The sequence below is a fragment of the Silurus aristotelis genome (assembly GCF_946808225.1).
Source record: "Silurus aristotelis genome assembly, chromosome: 4".
Taxonomy (NCBI): domain Eukaryota; kingdom Metazoa; phylum Chordata; class Actinopteri; order Siluriformes; family Siluridae; genus Silurus; species Silurus aristotelis.
The window spans coordinates 7152607-7167606 of NC_139577.1; the positions used below are offsets into that span (position 1 = coordinate 7152607).

A 15000-nucleotide genomic window follows, 5' to 3' on the forward strand; every position below is an offset into this window, starting at 1 on the left:
ATTTCATCTACTCATAAAGAAAAAAAAAGGAATGACTAATTTTGCTAAATGTTGTTGAGTAAAAAGTCTCCTCAAAAGTAAATACGTCAGTAAAGTACAAATTTGTGACAAAGCTACTTAAGTACATTAACGAACTACATTTTCTTTCTTATTGTCCACCACTGTCATAAAGTATGTATGTTTAGCAGACTAGATAGTGTTAGCCATTTAATGTATGAATAATTGATAAAAAAAATTCTGAAAGGTTAGTTCAAAAAGCCTACCAGATGATATTACGTTAGCTATCTACCTAAATTCTTTCACAAATCCAGTCAGATCAACTCATGTTAGCTAATGTAACCTGTGGGGATAATAGTAAAGAAAGAATATGACTTATAATTCCAGTCAGAAAAGCTAAGCTTATGTTAGCTTCGAGAAACATTTATGAACATGGCCTGTCATGTTAGCACAAAAAATCTGTATGCAGCAATGTAGACGAGAAACAATAATGTTTTTCCAGTAATGAATATCTAATTTAGGTATCCTGGCTAGCTATTGTAGCTCATTTCTGCTAAATGCAGAAATTCAATATATAAATAACTTCACATTGTTTTTTTTAGAAATCCTGTTGGGTTAACTTGTTTTAGCTAACAGAATAGCTGTACACATTTATGAACATAAAAATCCAGTCAGAGGTCCTGTTAAGTTAGTGGATGCTAGCAAGCTAGTTTAGCCTTGCGTTGAATGAATATGGTTTAAACAGGTTTTTTTTAGCTAGCTCAGGAGATCTTTAGATTTTATAGAATATATTAGTTTACTAGTACCTTATCTGAGTAACTCAAACAGAATAATAATTATTAATAAATATGAAACCTTGTCAGCTAGCTAGCATTAACAGTGAATAATAAAATGAAAAATTTAATATGGCTTTTACATTCCTATCAGATTGTCCTTTGTTTGCTAGCTAGCAGTAAATTTCATAGATACTTATGAACATACCTATAAAATCCTGTCATATAAGATCACATCACATTGTATGTAGATAGATAGATAGATAGATAGATAGATAGATAGATAGATAGATAGATAGATAGATAGATAGATAGATAGATAGATAGATAGATAGATAGAGGTAAAAAATATTTAAACATTGTGAAAATTTATAAGGAAAAATTGCGAACATTGTAAACATTTATGACGGAAATTCATGGACTTTGTGAACAGTAATGAATGATATTAGTGAATATTGTGAACAATTATGAGTGAAATCCGCAAACATTGTGAACATTTATAAGGAAACTTTGTGAACATTTATGTGGGAAATTTGCAAACATTGTGAACATTTATAAATTAAATTTGCAAATATTGTGAGGATTTATGAGGGAAAGGTTGTGAACAGTTATGAGTGAAATTCACAAACGTTGCGAACATTTATGAAAAATTTCTGCCAAAAATCGTGTCAAATTAGGACTTTTGTTGAAGCGTTTGTGGATGATTAAGAGTCTTGTAAAGTACTGCTGTGGCTGTGTTTGATGACATCATCTTTTCACTTATCTTCACAACTTGGCTAACATTTGTGAAAGGTCTTGATGCTGTGAAGCGAGTGTATGTGTGTGTGTGTGTGTGTGTGTGTGTGTGTGTGTGTTGTGTGTGTGTTGAATTATAGACAAGCGTTAATTTCCCCTCGTTTATACGGCAGCACAGATGGAGAGCACTTAACGAGTCATCGCTCTGAGCAGGACATTTCACTGCACATTACGCTAATGGAGTCCCTTTCTCCGCCTCTCTCTATCTCTCTCTCTCTCTCTCTCTCTCTCTCTTTCTCCTTTCTTTATTCGTATTTTATACATTGCCTCTATTCATGCATTATCCCACCCTTTCCTAATTCCTTCTCTCTTCTCCCCTCCATTATTTCTATCCTCCTCTGTCTTTCTCCTCTCTTTTGCTTTCTTTAGTCACTCCCTTTTCTCTATTCTTACCTATTTCCCTCCACTTCCTCCTTTCTTTCTTTCTTTCTTTCTTTCTTTCTTTCTTTCTTTCTTTCTTTCTTTCTTTCTTTCTTTCTTTCTTTCTTTCTTTCTTTCTTTCTTTCTTTATTCGTTTTATTGTTTTCTGTTCTTCCTTTTATCTTCCTCTATTAATTTTCTCTGACCCTATATCTTCCATTTCTCTATTTTCCTTCTTTCTCATTTCCTCACTTTTTTCCATCCTAACCCTTCTCCGTTCGCTGTTCTTCTTTTTTTTGTCCATCCATATACCTGTTTTCTCTTTCACACTTTCCTTAGTATTTTTGTCTTTTAAATGTTATACCATGCTTTTTTTCTTGTCTCTATTTTTGAATCCATTTCCTCTCATTGTTCCCTTCTTTTATCATTCCCTCTGTTTCCCCTTCCATCTTTTTCCCTCATTACTCTTTACTATTTTATCGCCTCACCATCATTCTGTCTTTATTCTTCTATCTCTCTCTCTTTTGTCCCCATGTCTTTCTCTGCTGTATTTGTCCATTCCTTTGTCTCTCTCCTCACTCTCTGCCATTTTCTTATTACTTGCTTTCATATTCTCTTTCTCCCTCTCTTTAATCTTCTTTTCTTCCTCCCAATCTTTCCGTACACTTCTACCCTCGTTGTGTCTCTCTCCTATTTACCCTTTCTTCCTTTTTTCTCAAATGTTCTCCTAATTCTATTTTTAAATGTTTTGTCTTGTTTTGTCTTTCACTAGCACTTTTTTCTTCTTTTAATCCACAGTTTTCTGTACATATTGTTTTATTTCCCATTTCTTCTTTCTAGCCCCCACCCCCACCCCACCCCACTCCCTCTCTGTAATTACTCTCGTTTATTTTGTGCTCTTTTTCTTTCAGTAATTACCTCCGACATTAGCGCCTCTGGTTTACATCTCAACTCGTCTCCCGCGTCTCCTTCACCTCTGACCCCTGACTGAGTCAGCCATTAACACACACACACACACACACACACACACACACACACACACACACAGTCTGATACAATGCAATGCAGAATGACAATGTTGAAATAAAACATGAACAAATGGCGTGATGTTAAAGAAGGTGTGATTCTGCAAGTTTGAAAGGAATACTCTGTTTTTCACCCTCATCTGTGTGCACATATGTGTGGTGTGTGTGCGCGTGTGTGTGTGTGTGTGTGTGTGTGTGTGTTTGTGTGGGAATTCCATAGACAAATTGTTTGTGCATGCTTTTTTTCTAGAATGCTATAAAAAAAATTTTTTTGATGATCTCTTGATGTTGGATCTGGATTCTGATTGGTCAGAAGGTACATTATAGTTTCTTTAGTAACAGCTATTTACATGGACCTGTTTGGGTGGGGTTTCCTATAAAATGATTTTTATGCAACTTTTAGAGAAGGAGTCTCCAGTGTCAGTGTTTTGTAACGGTCATATACAAAACATGATGGGAATGTCTACAGATAAAAAAAGAGATTTAAAAATGAACTGGTGAGAAAACAGAACTGTTTATAGCTGTTATTACAGTAAGTAAGAACTGGAACAAACTGGTTTTATGAACAATAAATGTAACATAAAATAAACTTTTATTTTTACTAAAATAATTTATTTTTCTTTCATTCTTTATTTCTTGCTCTCTCTCTATTCTTTGTTTTTTTTAAACTCAGTTTGATAACTTTTATTTTCAATGCCTTAACCTTAAATGTACCTATTAACAAATAAAAAGTATGCAATACATTAAAAAAATATATTGTATTGTATTGTATTGTATTGTATTGTAATGTATTGTATTGTAATGTATTGTATTGTATTGCTCACTGAGCTTTTTAGCAGTATTGGATTGTGTTTTGGCCAAAAACAGTGGAGTATTCCTTTAAGTGTTTCTTGTGTTGATGTTTCCATCCATCATGAAATTTATGCAACAGAAAAAGTAAAAATTATAACAAATGTGGGAATTAAAAAGTAGTGCGTGTAACAACAAGGGTGTGTTTATAACATTATATATATGTGTGTGTGTGTGTGTGTGTGTGTGTGTGTGTGTGTGTGTGTGTGTGTGTGTGCAATTTACTGGGGCTCTTTTAATAAGGGAAACCATGGAGTTAACGTTTAGGATGGAAACACACACAGGTAAACACACACTTCAGGCAGAATCACATCTCCTGTCCACTTCCTGTCCATCACACTCCACACTGCTGGTGTTTAAATGTCTTACAAGCGCATCGCTGTGTGTCTTGAGGACAAGTCTGGGCGTGTCTTTGCTGTGCTGCGTGGAGGCCTCCTCCTCTCTGGCCTACAGGAGAGACACAATGACCCTTATACGCATGGACACAAATCACACACACACACACACACACACACACACACACACACACACACACACACACACACACACACACACACACACACAACCACACACACAGCAGAGAACGGAAGGGACAAAAGAGCGAGATGGGATGCATGGATGGAGTGAAAGATAGAGCAGTTGCATGCACTCACCTGCAGAGGAAAACAGACAGTGTGTGTGTGTGTGTGTGTGTGTGTTTGTGTGTGTGTGTTATGAAAATAAATATCTGTAGGCAATTGATGATTCCATTCTTTCTTTCTTTCTTTCTTTCTTTCTTTCTTTCTTTCTTTCTTTCTTTCTTTCTTTCTTTCTTTCTTTCTTTCTTTCTTATACTTATTACTTTCAACATTGCGTGCATGTGTGTGTGTTCAGACCTCTAAAACCTTTAGAAAGGGTGGTCCCCACAAGTGATGACTAGAAAGTTATTCCCCATGCAACAGGTAAACTAGTACACTAGTGTGTGTGTCTGTGTGTGTGTGAAATATATCGCAAAAATATCTAAAAGCATTTTATGAGGACCAAATGTTTATGACACATAAATGATCATATTCGTTCTTTCTTTCTTTCTTTCTTTCTTTCTTTCTTTCTTTCTTTCTTTCTTTCTTTCTTTCTTTCTTTCTTTCTTTCTTTCTTTTTTTATTATACTCATTACTGTCTTTTAACATTGTGGGACAGGTGCATGTGTGCGTGTGTGTGTGTGTGTGTGTGTGTGTGTGTGTGTGTGTGTGTGTGTGTGTGTGTGTGTGTGTGTGTCTATGCCAAGGCCATATATGTAATTAAGACAATAACCAAACAACATTTTAAATCACTCAAAAATGTAAAAGATAAAAAAGGACAGATTGAAATCAACCTATGATGTCCATATTTGTCTGGTGTTGCTGTGACTGACAGGAGAGAGAGAGAGAGAGAGAGAGAGAGAGAGAGAGAGAGAGAGAGAGAGAGAGAGTGTGTAAGTCCCTCCCACTCAGATTTTACTCGCTTGGCTTTTGGCCACAATCGGCTGCGGCATAATAGGGATTTGAACGCGTGATCTCTGTATAATAAAGCAAACCGTTTTCCACAACTTGGGAGCTAATCACCCCGACCGCTAACCCCAATCCTGGCAGCGGGGGGGATAAAAAACACTTTGTCTGATGCGTAAAACCACTTTTCTAATGACTTCACAAATAAGGTTGCAGTAGCTAAGCAATGCTAACATCTCCCCAAATAGCAAAAGAGAAAAGATAAGCACAACTTTTGTTTTATTTTGCCACAAATCTTCCAACAAAATTTTTCACATCTGCTTTAGATAAATTTTTCTGCTCTCGGATTTTTGTTCAAGAATTCGATTTAGCTTCTTTCATGTAACAAGCACCGATGTTTATCTATACCTTTGTGCTTCACTCCGTGTCTCTTCTTTATTTTGCACTGCTGCGGCTCTGACCCTCTGGACTCATGCCAACTCATTTACATATAGTACTAATGAGACTACACAAACAGACACCCTTGCACACACACTCACACACACACCAGGAATTTCTGCAATCCAAATTAGTTTCTGGCTTGATAAATGCTGTAGAATCAAAGATGCAGCCAAAACTATTTCTCTCTCTCTCTCTCTCTCTCTCTCTCTCTGTCATGCACATACACACACACACACACACACACACACACAGACACACACACACACACACACACACACCTTCAAAGCAAGCTGACCTACTTTACACCACTAACTTGAGAGTGTGTGCCAACACACACCGTGCCAGACTGAACAATGAACACCTCTTTAACACTGGCACTGCACTAATTGAGTGTCTGTGTGTGTGTGCGTGCGTGCGTGTGTGCGTGCGTGCGTGCGTGCGTGCGTGCGTGCGTGCGTGTGGGCTTGGTTATACACAGCCAGCCTCATACTACCATACTGTTCATCGCAATCCATATGGCTCTTCGTGTGAGGTTGTGTGTGTGTGTGTGTGTGTGTGTGTGTGTGTGTGTGTGTGTGTGCGTGTGTGTGTGTGTGTGTGTGTGTGTGTGTGTGTGTGTGTGTCTTAAAGAGAGAGAAAGAGAGAGAGAGTTACACCCTCGGGGTATTGCAGATGTATCTGCCAGCCTCCATCTGGTTACCAGGGGCAGCACAGGTGTGTATTTATGTGTGTGTGTGTGTGTGTGTGTGTGTGTGTGTGTGTGTGTGTGTGTGTGTGTGTGTGTGTGTGTGTGTGTGTGTCTCACCTTGTCAGGCAACATGTGCCTTTCCAAGGACACGGATGGGCACACATACAAACAAACAGAATGAAACACACACACACACACACACACACACACACACACACACACACACACACACACACACACACACACACACACACACACACACTTGAGTGACACCTAAAACATCCCCTGTCCTTCTGTCAGCTCATTAGTCTCTCTCTTTCTCTCATTCTATCGTTCTCTCCCCATGCCTGTTCCTACAAGCTCATACAAACATTGTATTTTTAAGAATACTAATAAGTAATAAATAATTCTATTTTGCATGCTAATGTTTTAGCTTGCTAACACTGGAATCATACACATTAATAGTTACACTGATGTCCCCTTTACACAAGAGTATCGAATTTAGTGGAACTTAAATGGCCTCGCAAACGGCACATACTGCATTTAACAATTTATACAGTTTTTAACACTTGCTTAAACTATACTTATGTAAGTGTTGCTAATTCTTGTGTAAAAACATAAGTCTGAAAAAAAATTTGATTCCAGGACATGGGCCAATCATCCCAGCACCCCTGTAGGATCACCTTTTTTGTGGGTTCTATTCTGACCATCTAGTATGTAATTATGAGGTTTGGGATTATGATGGAAACCAGTTCCGATGGTAAACAGCCAAACCCTTAGCATGCTACATGTTAGTATGGATCATACTTTAACTCCATTGTGTGTGTGTGTGTGTGTGTGTGTGTGTGTGTGTGTGTGTGTGTGTGTGTGTGTGTGTGTGTGTGTGTGTGTGTGTGTGTGTGTGGACATGTTCTTTTTGGCTGGTAGCTATGAAATAATCACCTTTCACAGTGACTCCAAATGCCATGGCAACCAGACCTGTGGGTGCCTGGGCTTAATTGCTAACAGGTAACACACACACATACACACACACACACACACACACACACACACACACACACACACACACACACACACACACACACACACACACACACACACGTGCGTCTTTGTTAACTATTTTGACTAACCTTTCACTCAGTAACCTTAATGCTCAAGTCAGTATCCTTCGATGGACGTAAAAATAACTTTAACCACAGTAACCATAAATTTTACCTAAGCAATATATATCTCCATGCCCCCCACTAACATCTAGTCTGTACCTCTTTAATCCTAACCTTTCCCTCAGTAATTTTACACTTTACCTCAGTAACCTTAGTCTTTACTTTAGTAGCCTTACTTGCCTTACTTGCCCTAGGATTATCATTTGTGCCCTAGGATTATCATTTGTCGATTTACTAAACTCTTTTGGAGTTAAACAAAACGTCACCAGACCAACCCACCGTTTTAACCACACACTAGACTTAATAATATCCTACGGAGCAGACGTCACTGATATAGATATTTTACCCCAGAGTGATGACATCACAGACCATTATCTCCTACTGTACACACTACCGGTAGAGCAGATTAACCGTGTTTCACCACGTTATCGACCTGGTAGGACTATTATTCCAACCACTAAGGACAGATTCATAAATAACCTGCCTGATTTATCTCAGTTTCACATTAAACCCATAAATGCTGATCATCTTGATGAGATGGCGAACAACATAGACCTTATCCTCACTAGCACTTTAGACACTGTTGCCCCCATCCGGTTAAAAAAGGTTCGAGAACAAGCACCTGCACCTTGGTATAATAGTCATACGCATGCCCTAAAGAGAACAACACGTAATCTGGAGAGAAAATGGAGGAAAACTAAATTGGAGGTATTTAGAATTGCGTATAAAGACAGTATGCTTAGCTACAGACAGGCGCTAAAAGCTGCTAGAGCTAAACACCTGAGCAAACTCATAGAAAATAACAAAAACAATCCCAGGTTCCTTTTCAGTACAGTCGCTAAATTAACAACAAATCAGGGATCTGAAAAATGTGTTCCATCACAGTTTAGTAGTGAGGACTTTATGAATTTCTTCACTGAAAAAATAGATAACATTCGAAAAACAATTGTGGCAGTTCAACCTCTGACAGCATCTCCCGACACAATCGTACTTACAACCCCACAACTACACTGTTTTACATGTATAGGACAGGAAGAGCTGTATGATGCTATTATGAAAGCTAAATCAACAACATGTCAGTTAGATCCAATTCCCACTAAACTACTGAAGGAAGTGTTATATACAGCTGGTGAGCCTCTTTTAAATATTATTAACTCCTCACTATCGTTAGGTCATGTCCCTAAATCCCTCAAGTTAGCAGTTATTAAGCCCCTCATTAAAAAACCTAATCTGGATCCAAACACGCTATCGAATTACAGACCAATTTCAAATCTCCCATTTATGTCTAAGATTTTAGAAAAGATTGTCGCTGCCCAGCTATGTAACCACTTGCAGGAGAACAATATCTTTGAAGAGTTTCAGTCAGGTTTTAGGCCCCATCATAGCACAGAAACTGCTCTAGTTAAAATCACTAACGACCTGTTTTTAGCTTCAGACCTAAGCTACATCTCCCTATTACTTTTACTAGATCTTAGTGCTGCGTTCGACACTATAGATCATGATCTTCTCCTCGATCGCTTACAGAATTACATCAGTATTCAGGGACAGGCATTAAGCTGGTTTAAATCCTACCTGTCCAATCGTTACCATTTCGTATATTTAAATGGAGAGCTATCCAGGATAATGCTAGTAAATTATGGCGTGCCACAAGGGTCAGTTCTGGGACCCCTGCTTTTTACAATATACATGCTTCCATTAGGAAATATTATTAGAAGGCATGGAATTAGCTTCCATTGTTATGCTGATGATACCCAGCTATATATTTCATCCAAACCAGGCGATACAGCTCAATTAGCTCGCATAACTGAGTGTGTTGAAGAAATAAGAGATTGGATGACCCATAACTTTCTGCTATTAAATCCTGATAAAACTGAGATTTTGCTCATCGGCCCAAAAAATAGTACACAGAAGCTCCAGCATCTCAGCCTGCATTTAGACGGTTGTTCTGTAACTACTAGTTCAACGGTAAAAGACCTGGGAGTTATTTTAGACAGCAACTTATCTTTTAAAAATCACATCAATCAAGTTACAAAAACAGCCTTCTTTCACCTTAGAAATATTTCTAAGCTAAGAAATATGTTATCTATATCTGATGCAGAGAAGCTCGTCCATGCGTTTATGACCTCTAGAATAGACTACTGTAATGCATTACTAGGTGGATGTCCTGCATCATTAATAAACAAGCTTCAGTTAGTTCAGAATGCCGCAGCAAGAGTTCTTACTAGGTCAAGAAAATACGATCATATAACCCCAATCTTATCGTCCCTACATTGGCTTCCTATTAAGTTTCGAATAGACTACAAACTACTGCTACTCACTTATAAAGCACTAAATGGTTTGGCTCCCATGTATCTATCCAGTCTTTTAACACGCTACAATCCGTCACGCTCCCTGAGATCTCAAAACTCTGGGCTTCTAGTAGTTCCTAGAATAGCAAAGTCCACTAAAGGCGGTAGAGCATTTTCACATTTAGCTCCTAAACTCTGGAATAGTCTTCCTGACAGTGTTCGGGGTTCAGATACACTCTTCCAGTTTAAGTGCAGATTAAAAACATATCTTTTTAGCAAAGCCTACACATAACACACATCACACACATCACATCACAACCTTGTGCTCCAGAACATCTGATCACATGCACATTATCAACTTGTGCTGTTAATATCATGAACAGCAGCTACGCTAATTCCTCTCCACTGCTTCTCTTTCTCTCCCCATCCCGAGGCTTCCTGAGGTTTGGCCAGCTCCAGTCACGTCCCACCTCGTGAAGATTATGGACCTATGGATGATCATGGAGAAGTAGATGCCGAGTGTTTAAAGGCCCTGGCATGGAGAAGCTGATGCTGGATCTATGATGATCACAAATTGTTCTGTATTGTTGAAAGATTTATGACCAAACTTTTGATGTCACCCATATGAGGATGGGTTCCCCTTTGAGTCTGGTTCCTCTCAAGGTTTCTTCCTCATATCATCTAAGGGAGTTTTTCCTTGCCACTGTCGCCACGGCTGCTCATCAGGGACAAACGCACACCATTCACCTTCACTGTTGTTTTCTGTAAAGCTGCTTTGAGACAATGTCTGTTGTGAAAAGCGCTATACAAATAAACTTGACTTGACTTGACTTGACTTACTTATTTTAACCACAGAACCTTTAAACTTGACCTAGGTCACTTAAACTTTTGCCTCAAAATTACACTTTTTACCTCAGTAAATGTAACCGTTACCTCAATAACTACAGCCTTTATGTCAAGATCCTTACACCTTACTTCAGTAATACTCAGTGTTGGGCAATAACGCAGTTACTTTTGACAGTAACTTATACTGTAACGCATTCTTTTTTAAATAAAGTAACTCAGTTACTGTTACCGTATGGTGCGTTGTCCGTTACTTTTTTAAATTAATTAATTTTGGCTAAAGTGTAGACTACAGTCTAACCTGTTTACAGCAGCGACGCATTGTGGGATTGGTGGATGCCAACCACTGTGAACTTAAAGAAGACTTGAAGCAAGAGCAAGACGAGTTTCTCAAAGTTAAAATATGCTTATTATTTCACTTTAGTTGAGCATAAAGACAAAAACTTTTTTGTCAAATGTAAGCTGTGTCTTTCTGGTTCGAAAGTCGTATCTACTGCGATAGCAGTTTTGTGTTTGTACAGACCATAACGCATAAAATGGCATTAATGGGAACATTAAAGAAAGTTCTTTAAAAAAGTAACTAAAAAGTTACTTTTAACAGTAACGCATTACTTTTTGGTGTAAGTAATCAACAAAGTAATTGAGTTACTTTTTGAATGAAGTAGCTAGTACCTGTAACTAGTTACTATTTCTTAGTAACTAGCACAACACTGGTAATTCTAATAGTTACTTTAAAAACTCCAGCCTTTACATCAAGAACCCTACACTCTACCTCAATAATATTAACCTTCACCTCAATATCTTCAGCCATTATATCAAGAACCTTAAACTTCACCCCTTTATAATGTATCTATATTGTAGCTCAATAACACTTTTAGCTCAAAAACTTTAATCTTTACATTTAGCAATATTAACATTTAACTCAATAACCTCTTCCTTGACACCAAGAATGTTACACTTTACCTCAGTAGCTAAAATCTTTACCTCAGTAAGCTTAAACTTTACCTTATTTATTTTAATCTTTACCCCAGAAACTAAAATCCTTGCCTCAGTAACCAAAAACATCAGTTTTATAAAACATTTTCTATTACTTCACATGATTAATTTACTTGTCATTGTTCATGTTATGTTTTGTTTGCTTGTGTGTGAGAGAGTAAAAAAGAGAGAAAGGAGGGAGGAGAACGAAAGGAGAGAGAGAGTGAGAGTTGTTGTGTTTTGTTGCAAATGCTTCCTGACAGAGGTTCACCACACATCCTCAAGGGATGTAATTCCAATAAATACCCCCCCACACACACACACACACATACACACACACAGTAGAATGTGCATACTGTAATTCAAAACTGAATTCTATGATCAAAATCTGGAAAAGTGTCTGCTGAACTTGAACGTTATTGCCTGATAACATGAATGAATGAAAATACAATGAGATGCTACTGGATATACAGTGAGGAAAATAAGTATTTGAACACCCTGCTATTTTGCAAGTTCTCCCACTTAGAAATCATGGAGGGGTCTGAAATTGTCATCGTAAGTGCATGTCCACTGTGAGAGACATAATCTAAAAAAAAAAATCCAGAAATCACAATGTATGATTTTTTAACTATTTATTTGTATGATACAGCTGCAAATAAGTATTTGAACACCTGAGAAAGTCAATGTTAATATTTGGTACAGTAGCCTTTGTTTGCAATTACAGAGGTCTAACGTTTTCTGTAGTTTTTCACCAGGTTTGCACACACTGCAGGAGGGATTTTGGCCCACTCCTCCACACAGATCTTCTCTAGATCAGTCAGGTTTCTGGCCTGTTGCTGAGAAACACGGAGTTTGAGCTCCCTCCAAAGATTCTCTATTGGGTTTAGGTCTGGAGACTGGCTAGGCCACGCCAGAACCTTGATATGCTTCTTACCGAGCCACTCCTTGGTTATCCTGTCTGTGTGCTTCGGGTCATTGTCATGTTGGAAGACCCAGCCTCGACCCATCTTCAATGCTCTAACTGAGGGAAGGAAGTTGTTCCCCAAAATCTCGCAATACATGGCCCCGGTCATCCTCTCCTTAATACAGTGCAGTCGCCCTGTCCCATGTGCAGAAAAACACCCCCAAAGCATGATGCTACCACCCCTATGCTTCACAGTAGGGATGGTGTTCTTGGGATGGTACTCATCATTCTTCTTCCTCCAAACACGTTTAGTGGAATTATGACCCAAAAGATCTATTTCGGTCTCATCTGACCACATGACTTTCTCCCATGACTCCTCTGGATCATCCAAATGGTCATTGGCAAACTTAAGACGTGCCTGGACATGTGCTGGTTTAAGCAGGGGAACCTTCCGTGCCATGCATGATTTCAAACCATGACGTCTTAGTGTATTACCAACAGTAACCTTGGAAACGGTGGTCCCAGCTCTTTTCAGGTCATTGACCAGCTCCTCCCGTGTAGTTCCGGGCTGATTTCTCACCTTCCTTAGGATCATTGAGACCCCACGAGGTGAGATCTTGCATGGAGCCCCAGTCCGAGGGCGATTGACAGTCATGTTTAGCTTCTTCCATTTTCTAATGATTGCTCCAACAGTGGACCTTTTTTTCACCAAGCTGCTTGGCAATTTCCCCGTAGCCCTTTCCAGCCTTGTGGAGGTGTACAATTTTGTCTCTAGTGTCTTTGAACAGCTCTTTGGTCTTGGCCATGTTAGTAGTTGGATTCTTACTGATTGTATGGGGTGGACAGGTGTCTTTATGCAGCTAACGACCTCAAACAGGTGCATCTAATTTAGGATAATAAATGTAGTGGAGGTGGACATTTTAAAGGCAGACTAACAGGTCTTTGAGGGTCAGAATTCTAGCTGATAGACAGGTGTTCAAATACTTATTTGCAGCTGTATTATACAAATAAATAGTTTAAAAATCATATATTGTGTTTTCTGGATTTTTTTTTTTTAGATTATGTCTCTCACAGTGGACATGCACCTACGATGACAATTTCAGACCCCTCCATGATTTCTAAGTGGGAGAACTTGCAAAATAGCAGGGTGTTCAAATACTTATTTTCCTCAATGTAAGAGCAATGCTGGACACACGATCTTCAGATATCCAATCCTCTGGGAACTGTTATTTCAAAGGTCCAGCCTGTAGCTCTAGTCAATTCAAAATCATCTTGCCCCAGATCATACTGATTGTCTTAGATGTTCAGACATCTTCATCTTCAGATTTGGGGAGTTATTTATCTTCATGCTCCAGATATTTTCATATGTCCATCTCACATCTCTTGTCTGGTTGAAAACCATTCTGCTCCACGTATCTGACCATCATCTCCACATCTAAACATGTTTAAATGTTTAGACTCCCATATTATACTGTGCACGATCATGATCATCAATCATTTTCAGATGTCCAACCATGATCTATTAATATTTTCATTTTTTAATATATCCTAGATAACATACAGCTCTAGATTCATTGTGCCCCAAATCATTCTGATCTTTTTTCAGATGTTTGACTATCGTTAGATCTGAGCTGTAGATACACTTTATGGCCAAACCTTTGTGGACACCTAACCATAAGATTGGTATGTGCTTTTTGAGTATCCAATTCTACAACAGTTCCTATTTGCTATTTCAAAAACTACTATTCTAAAAAGATATTCCACTAGATATTGGAGATATTGTGCTTGTGGCTCAACCAGCCACACGAGTGTTAGTAAAGTCAGATACTGATGTAGATAAGGAGTTTTGGGGTACAGTCAGCATGAAAAGTCCATCCCAAAGGTGTTCTACAGGGTTGAGGTCAGAGCACTATAGTAGGAGATCCTCCACTCCACCCCATGTAAAGCAAATCTTCATAGAGTTTACTTTGTGCACATGGGCATTGTCATACTGGAACATGTTTGGATCTCCTACTTCAAGTGAAGGACAAATTTCATGCCACTCCTTCCCAAGCTGTCCTATACACTTGTGTGCCTCCGGAATTGCTCTAACAGTTTGGGACCCAACCAACTATTGTTGAAAAGGTCAGGTTTTCCAATACTTCTGCCTATATGGTGTATATTCAGATGATCATCTAGATCATCTTTAGTTATCAATAAATGTCCAGCAATTAACTCCTGTTCCACTCCAGCACAATATTGGTAAAGGAATCCCTTAAATTTTCCTGGACATGTTCAGTTGTTTATTATTTCATGATCCAACTCCACAGATTGAGAGCTTTCAGATGTTTGTGCTCCAGCACCAGGAACTTCCTCTAAAATCTCGGGTTTGAGTGGAATGTGTGAGTGAGTGACTGAGATTCATTGTTGAACAGTAGACTGGGACATTGTGCATGT

The 15000-nt window shown here is 38.5% G+C and overlaps 1 protein-coding gene across 10 annotated transcripts in view; it reads right to left on the reverse strand.

Moving 5' to 3' along the window:
• sobpa (sine oculis binding protein homolog a) overlaps positions 1–15000 on the reverse strand; it is a 52363-nt gene that overhangs the window by 5849 nt on the left and 31514 nt on the right. For 4 of the 10 annotated variants that reach the window (XM_083539777.1, XM_083539780.1, XM_083539779.1 and 1 more), the window contains 2 exons: positions 4169–4246; positions 2844–2912 (listed from right to left, as the gene is read on the reverse strand). The exons of 2 other annotated variants lie outside the window; for them this stretch is intronic. In XM_083539777.1, coding sequence (XP_083395903.1) covers positions 2844–2912; positions 4169–4246 — 147 coding nt within the window. The remainder of the gene's footprint in view (positions 1–2843; positions 2913–4168; positions 4247–15000) is intronic. 4 more of the 10 variants (XM_083539782.1, XM_083539784.1, XM_083539783.1 and 1 more) reach the window with 1 other exon arrangement.